Below are 23,946 nucleotides of genomic sequence, written 5' to 3'. Positions count from 1 at the left end.
TATACACACACACTTGACATCTAAAACTTAATGGCTAACAAAACAGGGGACTATTCAAGGCAATATGCATATGGCACAAAACAATGGCAGCTATAGAACACAAAATGGCTCCAATTTCTCTCTGCACACTGCCTACCTGTAGCTGCGGACCAGTTTATCGGCATGAGGCTCCAGCAGTAGTGACCTCAGGACGTTCTCCACACAGCCGGACACATACTTCTCTGGTATTCCTCTGAGCCTGGCATACATACTCAGAGTCTCTCTTCCTGTCATGTGGTCCAACACAGCGTCAAACTGGGGACAGTAGCCGATGCGCTGCTGCACCTGCAACACAGAGATAAATGTACCTTTTAAAATATCAGCGTTTTCCTTTAAATACCTCTTCTAGGTCGCCAATGCAACATGAGGGAATGGCCAACTGCAATGTAATCAGACTGCATTGAACCACAGAAGCTAATTTATCTTGTAATCAATATAAATCCCCTTCTCATCGATCTCTTCCTCCCTCTCCTACCTTCTTGATGTCCCTCAAGATGCTGTATCCGTCAATGTAGGCATCCCCAGAGGTAACGCTCTCATCCCCGGTCAGCATCTTAAAGGTAGTGGTCTTCCCTGCTCCATTGAAGCCCAGGAGGCCAAAACACTCTCCTTTCCCCACAGCTAGAGACAGCCTGTCCACCGCCAGGAGAGTCTCACCGCTGCTGTACACCTGAGAAACAGAGATAACACAGGATCCAGACCACCGCTTTCTATCTCACCAGAACACACACCAATCAGAGTCACGCACTTCTGAGCACTGAGGCACTCTCTGTCACATTGAGTGTCTCTCACACACACACACACACACACTTCATATCACGTCAAAACATGCAGTCACATATCTGCGAGGAAAAAGTCCTGCACTGTGTACCTTGCTGAGTTCCTGCAGTATGAGGGGGCTACCGACCATGGACTCTACCATCGGCTGACACTCCAGAACCCTCTTCCTCTCTTCGGCCACATCCCTGTCCTCCGGAAGCAGCGCTGCATCCTCTATCAGAGGTAACTAACGTGCGAACACACACATACACACACATACGCTGCATGAGTGGTGGAAATGTATGATACCAAATATCATCGACACAAAGCAAGACATTTTCCCCAACAAACTACAGAGGGCTGTCATGTGATGTAACATCCTGTGGCAGCCATAGTGCAAGCTCTTGTAGTTTGCAAACAGCTCTGCATTATCAGACCATTCACTGTATGACCCTACACCTATGACTTCTATCTTTTTGAGAAGTCTCCCTTTTTATAGGGCTCAGTTTAAATATATTTAACCATTCTTAGCAAACACAGTTTTCCAGTGAGACCTCCTACATGGTCCAAGCTGTGGTTGGCGGGAGATTTTTGATGTAACTACAAAGCCTCCAATCTCACAAAAACAGAACCAGAAGACAACCTCCATTATACTCTTGCATCCACCTTTGAGTGCATCAATCTGCCCTATTCAACCCTCCCACCCTCTCTCTACCTGTTTGTGTCTTCTGCCCAGGGAGCCGAGGAGACGCCGGAGAGTGCGAACACACTGCAGTTCGATGACAAACAGCAGCACAATGAAGACTATGCCCTGCAGTGAGAAGGCCACCAGGAAGCGGCCCACACCAGGCTCCGACATGGAGAAGTAGTTCTCCTGGTATGTGATGTCTGGGACAGAACAACACAACTTGTTAAGTAACTTAAGTGCGCAAGTTGAGTATGCGTGGGGTTGACATATGTATATTTATAAGATTCTTCATCATTCGTGTAATAAAAGTCAGTATCATAATGAACACCATTGTCATTCCAAGGCGTGTGTAATATTGCCACCCACATAATGAGTCATCATTATAATTATATCTTCAACAGCCATCACATTAAATTGTAAATTCTGGCAGTGCATCACATTCTTATTGTTAAGCTCGCCAATCTCAATCCAACAGCATTTACCACCTCTACACCAAAAGCAAAGACCACTTCTCTCTCTGTAGCTACAGTCAGGCAGTACTTACTGTAGTACTTGCAGATGGTTAGGGCGATGGGGTTGGAGGTACAAAAGGTGATGAGTTCGTAGTTCTGGTAGAACTGGCTGAAGGACATGCCCAGGCAGTAGTTTGGGAAGATCAGGAACACCTTATCCAGCAGATGCGACAGGTCCTGTAGCTTCAACTCTGGACAAGGAATTGAGAAATTAAATAAGGGAGGAGAGAATCAACAGGGTAGATGGCAAAGGGAACATTATTTTTACCTCAATACCTCATACCTTGCTCAAGTATACTTAAATAGGTATGGAGACAAGGGGGATCAAACCCGGGTCCTTCCAGGTGGGGGACGATCTTTCCAATCCCTCAATTTATAATACCATCTAAATCAGTTTATCAATTAAGGAACAAGGACAGTTTGCAAAACCTTAATGATTCTCATCCAAAACTTTTAACTCAACTCTGCACTCAACATTCATCCAAACCTGCAACTGTTTTGAGTTTTCAAACCTCTCAAACTTCCAGATAATTTGAGATACTCCAAATGTCTACAAGCAGCGTCTCCTCTCACCTGGGATGGTCATGATGGTGACAGCCAGAAAGGTGGCCGTGCCAGAGATGATGTTGAAGATGGTGAGGCGGGTGTAGGCGGTGGCGGCGGTGGAGAAGAGGAAGCTGAGCAGGTACATAAGAGGCACAACAGCCCAGCCATACAGCAGCAGCAGCAACAGCACGTCCACCAGGTGGTTGTCCTCTACAAAAGCCTTGACTGCAAACGCCTGGAACACCACCTGAGAGAGGGAACCAGGACAGGACAGAGGGAGAGTGAAATAAACATGGGAGACAGAGTGAGAATTATAAAAGAGAAAGGGGTTGAAAGTACAGAGAGAAAATTGTAAATATCAGGGAGTTATGCAATAAAACGTATTAGCATTGCACAATGAGTACAACATCAACATTGGCAAAACAGAAGGCTCCATCAACACTAACTAGTCAGTATAAGTATCCATACAGATGAGGTCATCATCCTCAACCCCACAAGGAAATTCAGATGCCATACTGACCAGCATGAGGACACAGGGCAGCAGGAAGTTGACCAGGTCCCACAGCAGGGCGGAAAACCAGAAGTTTGACAGGTAGACCCCGCTGACCTGCTGCACATGCTTGGACTTGATGGAGGACTCTGTAACCAGCAGCAGGGCAAAGGTGCTGGACAGGGAGGCCATACCGTACATCAGGTTGATGGCTATGGCAAAGCCCGTCTGACCCCTAAGGATGAAGGGAAGGACAGAGAAGGTTAGGAGAGAAAAGAGAAGAGGAAGTGGAAAGGGGTCGGCAACAGGAGGAATTGAGGAGAAATGGTGCAAAGGGAGGGTGAAAAGAGAACAAGAGACAGAGAGATGGGGAATAACATCGAGACACAGAGATGCAATACGGGACTGCCTTCTTGTAAAGTGACACACACTTTGATCACCACCTCTTCACATCCTCACCACTGGTCCTGATCAATGGTGGCAGTCAATACAGCCTCCTCCCATCAGCTCACCTGGGCCCCATTCAACGTACCTCACTTTATTAATCCAGGCTAATATGATGGAAACCGGTTCAAATGATCTCGCTAATCCTTATCCGGCTAACTTGGTTCCTCAAATGCAGGTGGCGGATTGATTTGTCAAACTTGGACGTAGTTATCTTGGGTAACTGCACGCTCCCATTTTGACATAAAGTATTGAGTCGAAATCAAGATCAGCAATCACATGATTGGCTGGTACAGTACCATGGCTTAAAGAGACAGCACCTTTTTTTTTTTTTACTGCGGCCAAGCAAGAGTTATTATTTCCTATGGATGCAGCTAAATTAAATGCACAATGGCATCTATAGCCAATATTGGCTCATGGTAGTTACCTAAACTCCAAAAAAGACTTTTAGATCTGTTTGTAAGGTTTACACATTTCAATTCAAATTTCCACTAAATTGAATTAAGTCATTCTAACTTAAATTATTATTTATGAAACTCACTCAAATAGAACTAAAATAAAATTGATTGAATAAATGTAAATGTATACAATATATAATTTATGTACTCATGATGCCAATAAAGTTCAAATGTGTTAGTTGTATTAGTGTCTAAATGACAAATTTCCCTCAAAGTAAAATGACTAAACCTGTATCTTTCAAGGATCTTGGCGTTTTCTCCTAAAAGCCTGTCTAATTATAACAGCACCTTGATCTATTGGTTCCTCTCTAAGGAAAGGCGCAGCCATGTCTGGAAATGAGTTCATGGATGGGCTAAGCTTAAAAAGCCTGGCTATAATCCAGTGAACTCTGACTAAACCTGCATTTTTGCAGGTTTGAGCTTAAGGAGCTGTTGCTCTGGTAACAAGTTAGACTAAATTTTAAGCTTGCTTTGAGTAACAGAAAATCCTGTGCTTGTGTCAAATTGTCAACAAACTTATCCAGATAACTCAGTTATCCACATACGAGGAACGGGACTCTTGCTCTCTTCCTGACACAACCATGGTCCAGCTTGTTTACAAGCATCCTGAGTAATTTCTATTTCAGTGGAAATTGATTCAATGGATTGATACTTTTGCAGACCGTAATATCTCAAATGGCCTTGAAGAGTTTGGTCAGTGGTCAATGTGATGTATGCTAGTAGTAGAGGCTAGGTAAAATGACTTCGGGTTTAAATCTACATTAAAACCTACATGAATCTACATTATTGGGATGAAAATATTTTCTCAGGATTTTTGCACAATACCCAAACTTTTCACAACAAGGAAATAACCAAATTCAATGTCTATACTTTTCCCAGTATGCGACCAGACCTACCTAGGAACTCTGCACTTAGTGGCCAGATCACTGGTGTATTGTGTGTAATTATAGACCCCAACATTTTCAGATAAGAGAAATTATACTACTGTGGCTTACCAAAGAAACATGTCAGGACTTTCCTCTCCATTTCAGTCATCCCTCCTAACTCTTTTTTTCCGCCCAGCCTACACACTCTTTGTCATCTCCACCTTTCTCACTAGCTCACTCATTCACCCATCCATACTCCTTTCCACTCAGTGTACCATTGTTTGTTCAGTCCTTGGCTCTAACCTACTACGTCCCCCAACCCCTCCACCCTCCACCCTCCACTCACTCAGTTAGCTGGCTCTGGGCAATCTCAGAGAGGTTGCGTGGCATGGGGTAATTGCCGGTCTGGATGGAGGCATTGGGCCCTGCCACAAGTTTGAACAGGGCATTGTCCAGCATCATGAGGGCTGTGGCAGGGGTGTGGTAACCCTCGTTGTTGAAGTAGGCTGTTGCCTCTGCAAAGTGACTGCTGCTGCCGCGGAAAGCAGCGCCCACCACACAGTGCTCATTGAAGCCTCCGCCTTCCTCCTCTGCCTGGGTCAGGATGTAATCAGTGAAGTCTGAGGGAGAGCAGGAGAAAGCAATGAGTCAAACAATAAACAGTCAGCTAAGTAGTCAGAATTCATAGGTATTCCTTTTTGATAACCTAACACATTGAGGGAAAGACCCTCATTATAACAGTCTTTCATGGTTTCCTCCAGGCTACTGGTGCAAATGAAGTCTCTTATCTACCTTGTGAAAAGCACTTTGAATTGCCTATGTGTACGAAATGTGCTATATAAATAAGCTCGCCTTGCCTTTTTCCATCTTATTCAGTACACTTACCAGTGATGTTGATGAGCTGGGCTAGCTGGGCAGAGACCTGGGAATTGTATGCGTCTGCCAGGACAGCGGCCAGGGGACCCGCCCCGGGCTCCAGGGCCACAGGCACCCTGGTGTGGCCATAGCGACTGAGTGCCAGCCTCAGCTGGGGGGCGCTCTGGTGGTTGGGGAAGGAGCGTGCCACAATCAGGGCCACAACAGTGAAGACCAGGGGCACCAGGAACTGAGCCACCATCACCTTCCAGTTCCTCCAGCTGTAAAGCGCCCGCTTCAGGAACATGGCATAGAACTGCTGCAGGTATAGTCTGACCTGGCGTGGGACAAAAGGAGATGGAAAGGGAGAGAAATATGATCAATATGAGTGATAAAAATGAAAAACACTACACTCAAAAAATGGAGGTGTAAAGGGTTTTACGGGGACATAAGTGCTGCACTGTGCAAACTCTACACAATCCTGCGCAGTATGTACCACATTCCTCCTTGCCCCTCCTTTAAATGACAAGCATTGGTTGTCTCATCATCCCATCTCACCCCAGTGTTGAGCTTGATGTTGGAGCAGTCCTCTGAGATGAGCGTGCCACTGTCTGTGAAGTCAGTGGCATCGGTCATGCCGCTGATGCTGCTGGCGTCATCCGTGGTCCAGTCATGGGAGCGTCTCTCATGTTGGTACTGCAGCGCTGGCAGTTGGATCGCCTGGATGTCCAAACTAGAATCCACCAACTTTCCCACCCTGAACACGTAAATTAACCGGTGGTTATCCACTGACATAGTGAAGACAGCATAAAAGTGTCATATGTACCTTAAATAAGAAGTCTTCATTTTTGATAGCATCTGGCTATGGAGTTAGGAGTCATCTTAAAACCTTTGCGTACAAGCAGGTCCTGTTTTTGAGAATAGAACCTGTGTTTTGGAAACATTACCTGATGAATTTCAGGTAACAGAATCTTGAAACACTTCTCTAACTTACACCACCTTATTTTGTAGCCACAAGAAAGGGTACTCATTGCTTCTGGTTTCAGGCTCATGCAAGGCTGCAGCAAACACGTAATGTTTGAGAGATTTGCCCCTATATAAGTGTAGATTTGACTCTAGACTGGTATAACTCCCAGGAGAATGTGCATTTTACAAGCAAACACGAAAACTACATCTGACAGTTAGAACCTAGTTCTTTTGTGTGAGGGGAGTCGCATGTTGTCTAAATCCATCTCTCCTCTCCAATCGTCTTTCGCTTTCAACAGCTCTCCAGGACAACGAAAGGCAGAAGTGCTTATACAACTACAGCTATTTCTGGGCCTTACAATTCCATTATCAATAGAGCTGTCCAAACAAGACACCTGCCCAGGAGGGCAGTTCCATCCTCATTAGACGCCTTTATCTCGCCAGATACAGAGCTAGTCTGTCAGTGACTCACAAAGAATAGTTACATCCATCTGTGAGAGCATCAATCTGTCCCAGTTACCCCTACGACCCTCGGAATTCAATAACAAAAATGTTAAAAAGTGCAGCAACTGCCACTCAGAATAGGATTAAGGCCATTTTCCTAAACTGTTAGTATGACAGCTCAACAATGACAAAATCGAGCATAATCGAGACAATCAAGATAGCACTCTCTTAGGTCATCAGCTGTTTTAGACCTTTGAAAAAGACCATTAAATCTAGTTTGGTATTAATGATGATGGAGGAAGGCCTTCACCAGAGGCTGAATAGAAGCTTTGTTTAGACCTACCTATAAAAGTTGTTGTAGTTGGCTATAAATAACTAACCAAAAGGGGACTAGAACACTAAATGATGTAACAGCAGCCATTCTTGATGTGACATGTGAGGTTTGGTGTATAAACATATGGTTAAAGCACACTGAGAGACAGATATTTCTGGCAGTACTAAGTACAACGTCATAGACACATCCTAGCTAAAGTTGCATGCAGTGTTAGCTGCCTCCAGTGGAACCACACTAATGGACACAGATACACATACCCAGTCCACAGAGATGCAGAAATAACTGCTTGGTAAGCAGCAGGCAGCTGGGATTGAGATGTGAGAGTAAGTAAGGGAAGACGACTGTGTCTGCAACAGTGCCTGTTTGTATATGTGAACAGAACTGAAACTTGTTCCAGTTACACTGGGCTTCAATTTGGTCTTTATGCTCCATCCACTGCAAAATGGATTTACGATTTCAGAATTACAATAAAAGATGTTTCAAACTCAAAATATGTTTGGAACTCACTTTTCTCTTGCATTACAATATCTCTCCTGTACATCCCAATGATCCCCATTTCTCCACCAAATAAAACTGCTGCATGGGTGCAAATGAGCTAAAAAAGCATCAACCTGTTCATTTGATTTACAACAGAAGAGTTGGTATCAGGAACCCAAATTCCACTGATATGGAGAGTTAGATGGATTGCCACATCCACACATGCCTATTTCTCTTGACAGTCTGTGTCACACTACCTGAGGAAGACCTCCTCCATAGTGGTTACTGAAGCTCCATAGCTGGCGATGCCCAGCTCGTCTCTGTTCATCTCCAGCTCAGCAAACAGCAGCTCAAACCTGACAGCAAACAAAACAAAGTACATCAGGAAAACACATTACACACCGCCTCACAGTGGATTAAATGTTATCGCTTAGTATCAACGTTAGGCGAATATAAAGCCACAAAATTTCACTCAGTATCACCATCTTTTAAAATAAAATAATCCATAATAATATTTATATCTTTGGATCCTGCTTGGACTTAAATCACAGTAACAGCAATATGTGCCATTGTGAAATCAAAGTGTCATTGGTGGGGGGGGGGGGGGAATATTGATTTTCAGGAAATAAGAGAACATAAAACGAGGCAAGGGGGGAGAGAGTGACAGAGTGTGACAGAGAGAGAGAGGTGACTGAAGACTGAAGCAGGGAGAGAGGCATTGATTCCAGTTTTCCCGTAACAGCAGGACTTGTTGATACATGTGCAGTCTGCCTCAGACATATCACCAACTCTAACACATTCTGGGATACAGAGAAGTGTTAATTAGAAACATTCAGAGATGGAACTCTGTATTGCTCCAGGGTTTGGACCTTTCTCCGTCAATCCGACAATCTGTCCATGTACTTATTCAAGTGTGTGTAGGTTTGGAAATCTGTTGTTCATGATGATATGTGTGTGTGATACTTCACTGATCCCTGTATGGAAATTCTCTCTTCTCTTGCCCCCTTCCAGGGAGGTCAGAGGTCAGGATCAGCTACAGACCACTAGGCCACCCTGCCACTTAATAATTATGAATGTGTTATTGTGCGTGCTGTACACACGAACAAAGACTTGAGCGCCTCACCTGCTGGTGCTTTCCTTGGGCAAGATGTAAGAGAGCTCGGCCCCTGCGCTGCTCTCCAGTGTGGCGTTGGGAACGTACATGTGGACGAGGCGTGTGATCTCCGACACGTTACACAGAGCATCCTTCACTATCACCATGTGGTAGCCAGCACCTGGTGGGCAGTGGAAAGGATAGGGTTGCACAATTAATCATAGATAAATGTGTATCGCGATTTTATGTTTCCATGATTAATAATCATGTAATTCGGTCATGTTGGAGTGTCTGTTGTGTTTTCAATTCCCCTTAAAGTCCAGGTACAGTATATGAAGTGCTTCCAATACACGTGACCAATCACATTCGAAAGCGCAACATGCACCCATGTGACCAAAACAAAAGTTAAGATGGGGAAGTGCAGCTCCGATGGGAAAGAAAGAGAGAAACCTTACATAGACCTCTTGAAAAACATAGCAATGAGCAAAGTGGAAAACAATGGATCGGCACAACGTCAGAGAGGAAACTCACGAGTCTAAACGTGGAAATGTTGTTTTGGTTCCTAAAAGTGGGTCCTAGTCTTTCATTTGGAAATATTTTGGTTTCAAACCAGATGACAAACAAGTACAGACTCTGTGCCTTAGGGTTGTAGCTACGCCGCAAAGTAAGAAAGGACTAATTATTTATTGTTTGAATTTTGTAGATAAAGACTGCAATCAGAGTAAGACAGCAAGAGTGAAAATATATAAGGTGCAAAGGTTAAGATGCAAAAGTTTAATAAAATTATTTTGTTTCCTAAAACAGACAAATAATCGTGATTAATCATCGTGATCACAGATCAGGGTTATCATTTTTACCATAATCGTGCTTCTACAAAAGGATCATTGTCTTTTAAATAGCATAGAATTTGACCATTCTGACACAGACACCTCTTCATTCCCTCTCCTCTCTTCTAAAACGGCTCTTATGCGTCTGCGTCACCCTTCTCTCCTCTCAGTAGCTCACACTTGAAAGAACACTCTCCACCTCCATTTCCCTCTAGTCATCACGACTTTCTGCCCCTCCTTCAGGTGTTCTCCACTTCACTCTTCACGCCGTCACTCACCGTATTTGTTCTTCAGGAAGAGGGGTGACCCGCAGCACTGCAGCTCCCCCCCTGCCATGATGGCGATGCGGTCGCCAAGCAGGTCCGCCTCATCCATAAAGTGTGTGGTGAGCAGGATGGTGCGGCCGCGCTTCTCCCCCTGCAGAAGGTCCCAGGTGGCGCGCCGTGCCGACGGGTCCATACCCGATGTGGGCTCATCCAACATCACCACCTGGAAAAGAGGGGAAAAGAAGTGAGATGGTTAAATGGAAGAAGGGATGGAAGGATGGGATGAGAGGAATGGGAGAAAAATGCGAGTAATGTTAGAGGATTTATACAAAAACAGTGATTCTGATGATTGTGTCTCGGCATGAAATTAACATATTCCTAACCTTGGAGTCTCCGATGAGAGCAATGCCGATAGAGAGTTTTCTCTTCATGCCACCGGAGAGGGTCTTGGAGCGGGCGTGACGCTTGTCCTCAAGGTTCAGGATGCGGATGATCCGGTCCACTTCAGCCGGAATTCTGTCTCTGGGATAGCCTTTCAGCTGGACACAGGGAGGGAGGAAAGGAGATCAACAGATTAAGTAGAGAATAGGTCATGTTCCCACATAACGCTGATCTCTTTTTTTTGTGAGCCCACCGATCACAATGAAGAGAAGGCGGGGTTTCATGTAGGCAACTGACAGATAACAACAACAACCAGAAGAAAAATTGAAAAAGTACTTGTAGAAAACTCAGTAGTAGTTGTTACTCTCATCATAGAGAACCATTATGGGGAGACATTGGCTGTGTTATGCAAATTTCTGGTAAGTCTCTTACAGTTTACAGTACTACTGCAGCTAGCAGTAGTTATGGAAACAAATTAATATCATGGAAACAAAGTGCACCTTTTTTTTTTGTCTAAATCAGCACAAACACAAAGACCACAGCCTAAAGGAATGGGTTGCATAAATAGAAACAGGTGAAAAACAACTAGCGAGAGAGAGACTAATGAGCACATTAGAGTGAATGGAAAGATTCATGTGAGGAGGCTATGTATGTATGTATGTATGTATGTGTGTGTGTGTGTGTATGTGTGTGTGTGTGTGTGTGTGTGTGTGTGTACCTGTGCGTAGAAGAGCAGGTGCTCTCTGACAGTAAGGTTGTCAAACAGTACGTCATGCTGAGGACAGAGTCCCAGGCTGCGTCGGATCAGAGCCATGTCCTGACAGATGTCGTAACCGTTGATATAGGCCCGGCCACTGGTGGGGGGGAACAGACCTGGACAACAAGGACGGAGTGGGTTAAAGAGGCATAATATAGCACTTAGGTGGTGTGTATGCTTGAGTGTGTGTGTGTGAGAGAGAATGTTTTAGCCAGTCACCTGTCAGCATGGACAGTGTTGTGGTCTTCCCAGCCCCGTTGTGTCCCAGCAGCACAGTGATCTGTCCTTCAAACATGTTCACCGTCAGATCTCGCACAGCCTGCCGTGTCTTGTTGCCCACTTTGAATTCCTGCCAGGGGAACATAACCAAAACAATTTATATCCAACTTCAAACAGGTATGGGGGCAGATTAACCTTGTTGCTTATTCACCCGCTGGAAACCAGCTGGAATATTTAATAGCCGTCTAATCGTTAATTGCCTGTTTTTTGGCAGCCTGCACCATCTGTGCCCTTTTTTTGTGATTAAAGGAAGGGGACATTGCACTGCTCACCTTAGCTAGGTGCTTGATCTTGACCCCGGAGACTAGTCCAGCTGGCTCCTCCTCTATAAACTCTCCCTTCAGAGCCTTTTCTGCATCTTCCTCTTCCTCCTTCTCATTCACCAGGGCCATGCGAGGGCTGCTGCACCAGTAGGAAGGCTGGAGATACAGGGATAGAGAGAAATAGGGAGGGATGGATGGAGGGAGCGGGGTGAAATAATGGCTGTGAGTGAGTCAGAGCAAAAAACAAGGTAATCTGTACCATAAATGTCAGTGAACCTGTTGGACAACTTGGAACATGAGAGTGTGAAACATACATTTTAATAAACCATACTGACAGGTTCATTAAACGCTCATTAAACGCTAGTCATCAGAGCCCTGGTAGAATTTATTCCACCCCAAATGGCAGTGAGATCAAGTCAGCACCATGCAGCAATAGTAGCATTTACTCAAACTTGATCTAATGCTGCTGAACCGAATCTACGAGCATGTTCGTGTGTGGTAATGGTAATTGAGTTATTCAGAAAAACAATATCGTCTGCTTCCTCATCTGTCAAAGGGAAATTAATGATGTTATGTTCAAAACTTGCAGCAGCTTGCATCCATGACACAGTGTAAAGGTCAAAAATTATACTGCATATTGCACACATTGTATACTGCTCACATCCTCATCAAACAGACGAGCATATTACAGGATGCGACAAAGGATGCTGAGGAATACATTGATGTCCTTACAACAAAACCTTATATAATGGAGGCATTGAAGATATAGTCTGTGAGAGGATAAATGGCCAGAGGGGGACATTCACAGAACGTCAGACCGGTGGGGACTGTTTCCTGACCAAACCTCCCTCCTGACAAACTTCTTAGGAACCACGCTCTGCACTCCAATGTGACGCCATAGAAACAATCTCTCACACCCACACACACACAATGGGCATACAGGGGAGTGCGTCTGCAACTCATCCACACCCTGCTGGCAGTCTCTGGAATTCCTGTCTGACTGCCGGGAAATGGGTTAGCGTGTGTTTATGATGTGTGTGTGTGAACGCTCGTCCTTTCGTGAGCGTGTGTAGTTGTTATCAAGGTAAGCCTCATTTGTCTTGGCTGGAGAGACTCGGAGGCTTCCTGTCTTTCTAGCCCGAGACTTCCTCTGGCCGATGTGTCATAACCTCAGGTTTTCAGTCCTCCCCGCTGTCACCGTATCAGAGCCACTTTCACTGCTCCAACACAAAGGCTGCTTCCTGATAATAAACGAACCGATACTGCTCGGCACTCTTCAGCTCATGCTACTTTGACCCGCACAGGCGGCCAGACAGGAGTCAAAGCCACTGTTGTAATGGTTAAAATGGTGTTTTTTCTTCAGTGGAAATCCCATTGCATCTTGGAAGTCATCAGAAATGCATCATATTGCTTACTTAGGTGAATGAGTGCACGAGTGGCTGAGTGAGTGTCAGTGAGCCTGCCTGTTTGTGCGCGTGCAACGGCTCGGATTTGAAGCCTACCAGTATGAAGAAGTAGTACGGCAGCGGTACTCCATACTCCCCGGGGAAAACGGCCTCCATGTACCAGGCAACCAGCCCGTAGAGCAGGGCGTCCAACAGCAGCAAGCCCAGCACCTGGGCCAGGGAGAAGTCATCGTCCACCGTCACAGAGTCAAACAAGTTAGACCACTGGATCCCCGTACCTGCAGGAGGAGAGGGACGAAGCGAGAGATGAAACAGATGAAAAGATAACCTGACCTCTAAATATGGCCATCCAGTCTATAAATTAGGGACTGTGGATGTTTATCTGTACCTGTTTCGATACCACTTTATGTTAAGTCCACCATGGGCATGTCTCACCTTTGCCTTCGAACATTCCTATGAGCTGAGCTCCCATGGCCATGGCCACGTTGGAGATAAGGCAGGCTGACACCTTCTGGGCATGGCTCAGCAAGTCGTAGCGTGGCCACAGGAACAAGTAAGGCAGGTAGCTCAGGAAATAGATGAAGCCGCCCGCTGCCGCCGCCACATTGGCTAGAGACAGACATAACAGTGAGAATGAGGGGAGGAGTCCAATTTCCAATTCTATCATCACCTGGATACCAAAGCAGAAGACAGGCTCATGTAGCTTTAAATCTTCTGAGGTTTGATAATGAATGAACGCTGAACTGCACCAAGCAATTGCAGCTCCTGTCACTTGCTCCTGTATATATACTATATATATATATATATATATATATATATATATATATATATATATATATATATATATATATATATATATATATATACATATACACACACACACACACACACACACACACACACACACACACACACACACACACACACAGTAATACAGCCAGTCAATAGAGCTAACAGGTGTAAATTAACATGTTAAGTGAACTACGTTTGCAGTAAAATCCATCTCCCTAACTGACTGAGCAAGTCTGTATGTGCTTTTCAAATAAAGGAAGACAGCAATGAGAGAGGGAGGAGAAAGGGGGGAAGAAAGAAGAGCATTGTGGATCAAAAGATTGAAAGACTATTTTTGCTTCCATTTCTGAGGAGAATGACAAGGCCTCTCTGAAGAGCACTTGTGGCTGACAATGTGCCATTTTGGGCCTGAATGGAACATGCATTGATTAAGTACCATTATCTATTCCTGAAAAGCGCAGGCGTGGGTGGGAGAAAGAAAAGGAAGTCTTTGTGAGTGATAATAACTAGAGAGGCCAAGCACCAGTGCTGTACGTTTTGACCTATCTAGACAGCTGCTCACACAAGGACGGCCAGGAGAGAAAAACAGCCTGTCGTCGTTCGAACATGGCAGACTCGGGTACTGAGGACACTGAGGCTGGTGTCTACTTTTATTCTATTGATGAAAAAGCACTTTGAGCTGCATGTTGCGTATGAAAGGTGCTATACAAATAAAAGGTTATTATTATTATTACTATTACTCTTGGTTTGGCCTAATTTCTGTTAAAGCCCCTCATCTCCACCCCTTTCTTCTTGCCTCTACAAGTCATCATTTATAAGGCAGCAAGACCCTTAAGCCTAGTTGGGGGGCATAATATTTTGGTCCATGTGTTTTGGCAAGTTCACTTAATTATTGATGTACAATGTCAAAGAGAAAACAACATAATGAGGTAGTTTCTTTGGGGATAGCGGGAGCTTAAATTAGTTAAATATCTTCTAAAGCTTTAATAAGTTTAATATCTATAAACGCAGCCCCTAACTCTCTATTTTAATTACTTTAGTCATGCTGTCACATGTTACAATGGGACAAGACTCATTCAGGACCAAAGAGAGGCCAGGCTGGGGGAAGACAGTTGCAGAAAGAAAGTAAGAGGAGGAGAAGTAAAAAGAGAGAGAAAAATGAGATCTGGGTTACTCTGCCTCGTTATGTCAAAGCAGAGAAGAGAAACTGTCTAAGCAGGTGACAGATGGAGCAGATATCTTAGTCTGAGGGCAGAAGCACAATATGATTGAGCGAGAGCTATTCAACACCTCCAACAAAACGGGGGCTCTCTCGTCTCTTTTCTCTTCCTACTCAGGCCCTGTGGACAAAAGGCTACAAGGCTAGCTGATCACCGCCATCACTGCATCCTAATATAGCTGAAGATCGGCTCAGATCGACAAGCATTTGCAATCTGAGCTGCTTTCTTGGAAAGTTGGAGGGGGTAGACGCTGGTTTGAATGAAAAGCTCTGAAGGAGTGAGAGAACAAAGAGGCAGAGAGAACAGGAAAACAGGAGAGGAGAGTGATAGGATTTACGTGGTTTGCTATAATTTGCATAGTACAGGTGGGTGCCTTAGTTTCAGATGACTGAAGACAGAAAAAGCTCATAACTATACAATGCAAAAAAGTCGACATGCTAACTTTTAAAGGGAACAAAAAACGATCTTTCTTTAAACTACAAAAAAAAATGGCACCATGCAACAACACCAAGTTTAAGGATAACATTTACCATCTCATACTAGATCAATACCGATTATGTAGTAGTATAGTCTTCATGCATCTATATAGCCTTGTCCAGTCAGTATTAGAGCGCATCTAGTCTTGCTAGATCTCCTTATTCTTTGTGGTTTATGATGTGTTATGTGAGTCTGTGCAGATCTTTCATTGCTTTTGAAACAGCCTTTTATGGCTGAGGGGCCTTGTTATTGTTGTTTTTAAGCTTTACACCACCTCAGAGAGGCAAGGCAAACAGACAATGGCGAACAAAATACTTTGACCTACATCTAACAAGACACACACAATGGAACATATTTCAGCTAGCAGAAAATGGATCAGGAGAGAATATAAAGGGCATCTGAAACACACACATACACACAAACAAAGCAACGAGCTCTAAAAAGTGGTCTGACAGTAAAAAATGAGACACAATTATGATTTAAAAAGAGTGGACAGAACAAACATGCACATATACACACACACATATATATACGCACACACACCTCGAGAGAAGAAGGCACTGATCATGAAGCTGAAGTTGATGGTGGCCACAGTGAAGACAAGCAGGAAGACAAAGACCAAGGTGGGGTCACTGTAGGTCAGCACCGCTCCCTTAGGGCTCACCTAAAATAACAGTTATAAAACGGATAGTCCTCAGTTCTGAGCGGCTGAGACACATTCAAAGCCGATGTAAACCAAATATCACCTCTCATCCTTGCCTTTACGTGTCACTTAGCAACCATGTTGTTTAGCTACTGATCAAGAACCATACCGCTTGGCAAAAGTTAAATATTACATTCTTATTATTCAACTATTATCATTAAAAATAAAATATTCATTGAACACATGTATTCTTGCTAACGGCGTTTTCCAGAAGCAATAAGCTATTTGATGCCTTGCTTTACAGTGATTTTACAACAGCTAAGAGGGCTAGTCGGCTTCACATCATGCCTAACTTCTAAAATCATTGTAAAGCACTGCCTCTCGTGGCTTATTCCTTCATTAAGTCATATGTAGTGCTGTAATGAGAGCTACAGCTAAGCCAGATATTGGTACAATAAATGAATACGTGCAGGGACAGGTATAAATACTATTGTTGATACTGCAGTCCCTTCCAGTTATCTAGAAATCTGATAGAATACTTGGCAGAGGCAAAGCTGGGCTGGAATGTGGGTTGAATGACAAGGATTTGTATCATAGACTCACCTGGATGCAGATGAGCAGAGTGACAAAGAAGACTGAGATGGAGAGGAAGAGGAAGAACATGAGGAACCAGGCGCTCCAGTGGAGCCAGTTGCTGAGACCCATCATCCGCATGTACTCCTGAGATGCAGACAAACAGATAGAGGGATTGCTAATTTCAGCACTAACCAAGGACAACCAACCAGATAAAGACACAGACGCACACACACACACACACACACACACACACACACACACACACACACACACACACACACACACACACACACACACACACACACACACAAAACACACCTTGAGCTTCCTCTCCTTTTCCTGCACCACGGCTCGGACTATATTGAGGGAGGTATAGGTGAAACTGAGCACCAGTACTAGGGGCAGCTGGTTCTGAATGGCCAAGATAAAGACGTCGTAGATAAAGGCTGGGTACGGAAACCGAGACAGGACCACCCTGGTCTGGGCCAACAGAGAGGCAGCGGCGGTTCTGTCGTAGGAGCGCATGATGGCTTTGTCCACCGCATGCTGCACCGCCAGGAAGCCCTCTCGGAAATAACCTTGAGAGACACAGACAGAGAGAGAGAGAGCAGGATATGTAATAACACCATTATATTTGCACTGACCTAGATCCAAGACATGACTCATGGCACACCACCCGCTTTCAAAGTGACTTCTTCCAGAGGGTCAAGTCCTTCCAACTTCGCTCTAAAAGTTAAGCTTAGCATAATCTGGTGCTGAAACGCTGAATGGATAAGAGGCCTTGCGGAACAAAAGTGGAGTTGCAGTACAGTGAGTCCTTATGCATGTGGGGGTTGTGAATCCATATTCATGTGGCTCTAAAAGCTTGTCAGCTCTATTATATTGAGCTGGAATGACTTCATCTTTTGGAGTACGCCACTTCCTCCCATTAGTTATACTCAACATAGAAACTTATTATGAAAAAAGGTCTGGGCCAGCTGTAGTCCAGCAGAACACACAGTCTCTTTTCCTCAAATTCCCCCCCATTCATTATCAGTGCATCATTAAGACATGATGAAGCACACCACTTCCAAACAGGGACATGTGTGGATATCAAGTTAAGAGCATCTGATGCCTCATGAACAGCGCCTGATGCCTCAACCCACAGATGATGCCAGGGCAAGATGTATCCTGAAGGTGCCAAGGCTAGATAACACTGATCATGCCAAAGCTGTCCAGGGCCATGGTTGCCATGGGAACACAGCCTGAGGAGAGGGCTCTTGCTCCAGAGACTGTGGAAATTAAGCACTTTACGTCAATCATAATCTCTTTTTAAGCAGGAAATAAATCAAGGGTGTCAGTGGCATTGGGCTTTTTGCGGAACTAATGCTCATTTGAATGTATCTTGATAGAGCTGCTAAGTTTTTAAAGATTATTTAAGACTTCCTTTTGGATGAGCGAGCCAGGCCCTCTCAAGGTTGTGCTGTATCCTCAGAGCACAAAGCACAGACCTCAGAGTTTGGTTTGGTTCTGTGTATGTGTGTGTGTGTGTGTGTGTGTGTGTGTGCGCGCGTGTGTGTGTGAGAGAGAGAGAGAGAGACACACAGAGAGAGAAAGAAAAAGAAAAACAGAAAGAAAGACAAAGAAACAAATTAAGAGAGAGAAAGAAAGAAAGAAAGAGACAGGGAGAGAGAGAGAGAAAGAAAAAGAAAAAACAGAAAGACAAAGAAACAAATTAAGAAAGAGACAGGGAGAGAGAGAGAGAAAGAAAAAGAAAAAACAGAAAGACAAAGAAACAAATTAAGAAAGAGAGAGAGAGAGAGAGAGAGAGAGAGAGAGAGAGAGAGAGAGAGAGAGAGAGAGAGAGAGAGAGAGAGAGAGAGAGAGAGAGAGAGAGAGAGAGAGAGAGAGAGAGAGAGAGACTCACCAGGTGTGCCCCCCTCCTTGTCATGCTGCTCCCTGGGCCCCGGCAGTTGGAAGAGGGGAAAGAGGCTGAGCGTGTGCCAGTCCAAGTCGTTGTTGGGGTTCAGCTCCGACTTCTCTCTGGCCGGGGCGTTGCGAGGCGTGTAGGTGAAGCGCAGGTGGTAGCTCACCTGTACGGGAGAGGTGGAGAGAACTGTAACTCGGTAGACCCGGACAGAGCTGGACAAGTCAAGCGGTACGAGGGGTGGAGTGGTGTGAATTTACGAGTGAGTGAGGAACGCGTTGGGAATGTCTATCAATCAAGTTTGCTTCAATTTGCTCTAGTGCCACTCACAGTCAAGGCTCCTTCAGCTGGACACTGAATAAATCAACTGAGCAACAAATAAGCTTGCAATATACACTGAAGAAAATAACTGAGCTATGTTTTGGCAAGTTTTTTTCCATTCATCAATTTCTGTATAGGCTATTTTTGGCCTAATATGTTTTGTTAATAACAGACCCACACATATATAACAGAAACTAAGTTTTTTCCTGTTATTCGTTGTAAATTTAGTCTAATATTTCCATACTTTCATTATTTCCATTATTGTTCCTTTATTAATCATCATTATTATTATTACAAAGAACAATGCATAGGCAGTTCAGTGATGCAGTTATTTGCATTTCCTGTTATGCTGAGAATAATTAGATATTTGGGCTATTAAATTTAAAGCTGCAATATGCAGCTTTCTTGACATTACAATAAATAAATTGGACATATTACACATTATTTGTCTGTCTGTCTGTGACCATATGTGTACATGACTAAATCTAAATGTATTCATTTATTTCCCCAATGTACTCCATAGGAGGTGTGAAGTGAGAGCAAAAATTCACACTAACTTCCACTTCTATTACTGTCTGCTTATGCACCGTCTCCTAACACACACCACAGGTATTTTTTTTGCTTTGGTCTTTCTGCTTTGACTGAAGAAAAGCGTTGCCTGCCTGTGAAAGACTAACTACTGCTATCATAAAAGAGTCTAGAGCAGTGGTTCTCAACCCGGGGGTTGGGACCCACCAGGGGGTCGCAAAATAATTTTCAGATGTCGCAAGATGACTTATGGGGTAGGAAAAAAACATAGTTCTACTATACAAATGTATTATAATGCTTGTTTTTATGCATCTGGATGTAAGGAGAACTTCCCCCTAAGGGACAACAGGTTGAATTTAAATTAGAGAGAGAGACCGGCAGACAGAAAGAGAATTAGAGTGAATAGGAAATAGGATATAAATAGGAAGATGATTCACCCCAAAATGTGGGAGTGAATGTCTCTCTCCACCTTGAACTGCAGCCTAAGTGGGCTTCAGGCAGTCTAAAGGCAGTCTACCTATTAAGTCTGCCAGACTAAAGCCTCACACACAGTTAAAGCTATTCCCACAGGAGATCACACTGTAGAAACCTGCGGATCTGTGGATTCTCTATCCGTCCTCAATCTTGTCCTACAGGTTTTTTTTTTATTAAGGAGCTACTTTTTTCTCTCTACTTTTATTCTACTTTTTGTCTATTCAGAATGGACATCAGTTTGTCTGTTAAAAGCATATAATACTGTTATAACATAGTGCTTTATAATAAACTCAAACATAAGCTTGTTTGTTGGGTCTATTCCATGTCAGGACTTTTCCTTCTGTTCAACACTACTGGCTGGTCAAGAAACAGCTTCTTTCAAGAGGTAAACAAACAGGGGATGAGGCTGAAGTACAAAGTGACTGAACCAGTGTTACTGGTAACACATGCTGTAAATGTACTGTATGTCTTATCTCTGGAGAGAGGCGTTTCCTCTTAAACTGACCCACATTGAGAGCAGCAGCAGCACAGTTATGTGGGGCACAAGGCACACAAGTAGGGAAAAGGCACGAGGAAAAACACCTTATGCATTTTCAAATTTCTAAAGCTTAATCAAAATCCAATTATCCCTTTCATATCTCACTCTTATCCAAGGTTTGTTCTTAACAAACACTAATAACATAAGCAATAATACTGCTACAGTGTTACATGTCCTACGCCCCTCCATGAAATTGTGCCTTCCCTCTGTTAAAATGAAGTAGAATTCACTCCTCATCTTTTTTTTTTTTTTACCAAGGCCAAAATTATTCACTGATGGCAAAACAATTACAAGAAAACCAAAGCATGCGTTCCAGTTGCACCCCGTTCTGAGGCGTAACAATCTACCATCTACCTCCTACAGTGTGTGAGGGTGTGTATGTATCCTCCCTTTTACCTGCTGGGGCAAAGGCTCGTCATCATGGGTGAAGGGGTGCTCAAACACCACAGCAGCCAGCACCTTTCCTGACAGAGGGTCGTTCCTCACGTAGTCCTCAAACTGCTCCTCCGTCTCAAAGCCACGCACTGGAGGTGGAACACACACACACACACACGCACACACACAAACAAGAAAATTACATCAGTTGTGGTGTGGAATTCATCTCACGTACGTCTGTTTTCACGCCCGTTCTCATGTCTCATCTTCTGACCTTGATGCTTGCTATTCTAACTGACAAGAAGTTGCCGGGTAGAGACGCTGTCAGCATACTGAATTCAATGTCCAATACTATTAATACAACTGGTCAAACTGTTGTACAGCAGAAGCAGATCACACAAACACACATTAGACACACACAAAGCACACAGACACAGAAAAGCCATAACAATTTTGTCATGGCCAATACCAGGCAGCTTGAGAAAACCCAGACAAATGAGTCTAAAAGTAACTCAACGAAAACAGAGAGCAGGACGAACATTTTTTACTTTTGTTGACTTTCTCGTCCACTGTTTTCACAAAGATTTCCAAACGGCGGTTTTTAATCTTATCAAGCACGCATGCAGGTATTCTGGAGTCTTGCAAAGGGACGCCAGTATCGCACACAGCGGCTCCAGGGTGAAATCAGGTTCAGTCTCGTAAAATAAACACACCAGTTCAAACATGCACTCCACACTGCTGTTCACAAAATTTGAGATTTTTACACATTGTGGGAAATCTGTGACAATTACAACTATTTCGAAATACACTGTGGAAAACATACACAAGCCATGTCAAGACTCAATGCAACATGTTTCCCACATATCACGTCACCCTGCCCTCTCCGTGTGCATGAAATTGTAAACCTCAGCCTTGATCATTCGCCTCCACCCTCCTCTCTGACCGCTGAGACCATGTAAATTATTCATTAATGGCTGAGCTGAGATGGCCCATACGCGGCTTATTGGCTGTGGATAGGACAACCTGCAGATACACAGATCTGTCGGCCTGCTCTTACATCTCTGCCGTCAACCTCACGGTCCAATTGTAGCTATTTTTCCATCTCTCCGCCACTGCCTATCAACATGAAAACAAATACTTGCTGGTCATTGCGTGGCAGCATATTTACACGACTGCCAGTCAGACTGTCCGATGTTTGTGTCATCAACTGGCTGGGAAGAGGAAGGTGTGTGTGTGTGTGTATGTGTGTGTGTGTGTGTGTGTGTGTCTGAGAGAGAAAGACAGTGCTAGAAAGAAAGAAAGAGTGTGTGTGTGTGTGAGTGCCCTGTGGGACCAGACTAACAGCCTGTGGATGTGTGTAAGCTTCCTTTCTTTCCCTGTCTAAACTCCCAGCTAATACGGTCAGTAAAGAGAGAGCGGTGTGGCGTGTTTGCTCTCCCGGGAGCCGTTTCTAGAGGAACCAGTATTCCCAGGTTTGCCCCGAATGGAATGTCAATCGCAAATGGTGTCAGTTGTTACACTGGCTATTATGTTATACTGGTGATAGCAATATGCACCACTGTAGGAATTAAGCAGAGGGATGGATCCAATGGGCAAATGATCTTTGTTTCCATGAATGATAGTGCCATTTGGACTCAAAAACTGTCGGATGAAAACCTCATGACTCCAATTTTGGTGATTTTCATGTTTTATCTTCACCTTACATGGATTACATGCTCCTCTATGGGTTGAGAAATCCTACAACCTCTTGGGTGTATGAAACCCTTTCAGAACCCATTGGATAACCTCAAAAACGCACAGTGGTTTTCTTAGTTTCATGAAAAGTTGACATTTTGGAGAAGGTTTTCATCCAACACCAGCGATATGGACAATAGCCAACATTAACGAAAAATGAAGGCTGTCAGATGGCTGCGATGACCTTTAACGATTCAATATGTTTTCCAGTGTGGTGGTGATATACAGCTTTCAGCAACCAGGTGTATTCACTGTAAAAAAAAAAAAAAAAACGCTCCAACGTCCCTTCTACTGGACAAACTGCCCTTTTCCTGCCTACCTCTCACCTACCTGAGGCAATGGCGTGGATGCCCAGGTTGTGCTGCACATCCTCCGCCACCTGACGCACCACGCTGGAGTTGCCGGGCACGTAGGCCAGCTGGAAGTGCCCGAAGAGCATCTGGGGGGGTAGGTAGTTGACGGAGAAGCTCTCATAGACGGTGGCGTTGGGGTAGTTCTTAAAAGGCACCTTCTGACGCAGCACGATGAGGATGCCGGCGAAGAGCAGGGGCAGGGCTATCTCCACCAGAGTCACCAGGATTTGACGTTTCTGGAGAGCAGGAGACAGAGAGGTTAGGAGACGCAGGACAGAGTCAGGCAGAGGAAGGGCCAGATCAGAAGAGAGGGGTAGCCTATATAATGTAAGATGAAAAGAGGCAGTGGATAAAAAGGAGAAGAGTGAAAGAGGAATTCAGGCTTTGAGAGCAGCAGATGACATACAAATGAGGGGATGGAAGGGAAGGGAAAAATGCAAGGTAAGACGGGGATCTGGGTGCATTTTCAAAGAATGTGAAACCTGGATAGAGAGGGTGTTGAGGTGAGCTGGCTACGCCGTGCTCGACAGAATATTCATCATCTTAAGTCATTCACAATCTCCATGAAAATGAATGACTGCCTCCATATTTCAGCCACAGGTGAGCTATGAGAGCCGTGTGGAATTTCATTCTCTCCACACCACACAGACTTGTAGATTTCACAGATCCATGAAACAAAGCATAATTCATGTGAAGGCCTCCTCTTGTTGAGTGATTGGAGTACAAAGTGACTTGGACAGTTTCAGGACATCACCCAGTCGTCTCAGAGGAGCGCCAATATCTGAGATTCCCCATTCAAAACAAGTGAATCACAGTTAAATACTTGGGAGGAATATTAAACCCGTAGTAGTCTATTTCC

At 44.3% G+C, this 23,946-nt stretch overlaps 1 protein-coding gene across 1 annotated transcript in view; it reads right to left on the bottom strand.

Moving 5' to 3' along the window:
* Nucleotides 1-23,946, bottom strand: part of abca3b (ATP-binding cassette, sub-family A (ABC1), member 3b) — a 32,487-nt gene that overhangs the window by 3,793 nt on the left and 4,748 nt on the right. Inside the window, exons 3-27 of the mRNA XM_071908418.2 lie at nt 23,065-23,323; nt 21,022-21,149; nt 18,765-18,930; nt 17,177-17,436; nt 16,886-17,002; nt 16,183-16,303; nt 13,586-13,759; nt 13,247-13,428; nt 11,754-11,900; nt 11,422-11,551; nt 11,164-11,318; nt 10,448-10,603; nt 10,077-10,287; nt 9,002-9,152; nt 8,136-8,234; nt 6,216-6,414; nt 5,688-5,994; nt 5,149-5,422; nt 3,065-3,269; nt 2,572-2,791; nt 2,031-2,189; nt 1,514-1,686; nt 911-1,045; nt 515-709; nt 137-324 (exon numbers count right to left, since the gene is read on the bottom strand). Coding sequence (XP_071764519.1) covers nt 137-324; nt 515-709; nt 911-1,045; nt 1,514-1,686; nt 2,031-2,189; nt 2,572-2,791; nt 3,065-3,269; nt 5,149-5,422; nt 5,688-5,994; nt 6,216-6,414; nt 8,136-8,234; nt 9,002-9,152; nt 10,077-10,287; nt 10,448-10,603; nt 11,164-11,318; nt 11,422-11,551; nt 11,754-11,900; nt 13,247-13,428; nt 13,586-13,759; nt 16,183-16,303; nt 16,886-17,002; nt 17,177-17,436; nt 18,765-18,930; nt 21,022-21,149; nt 23,065-23,323 — 4,511 coding nt within the window. The remainder of the gene's footprint in view (nt 1-136; nt 325-514; nt 710-910; nt 1,046-1,513; nt 1,687-2,030; nt 2,190-2,571; nt 2,792-3,064; nt 3,270-5,148; nt 5,423-5,687; nt 5,995-6,215; nt 6,415-8,135; nt 8,235-9,001; nt 9,153-10,076; nt 10,288-10,447; nt 10,604-11,163; nt 11,319-11,421; nt 11,552-11,753; nt 11,901-13,246; nt 13,429-13,585; nt 13,760-16,182; nt 16,304-16,885; nt 17,003-17,176; nt 17,437-18,764; nt 18,931-21,021; nt 21,150-23,064; nt 23,324-23,946) is intronic.

Source organism: Centroberyx gerrardi, chromosome 7 (assembly GCF_048128805.1).
Source record: "Centroberyx gerrardi isolate f3 chromosome 7, fCenGer3.hap1.cur.20231027, whole genome shotgun sequence".
In the NCBI taxonomy this organism is placed as follows: Eukaryota; Metazoa; Chordata; class Actinopteri; order Beryciformes; family Berycidae; genus Centroberyx; species Centroberyx gerrardi.
This window is presented reverse-complemented; position numbering and strand designations above follow the sequence as displayed.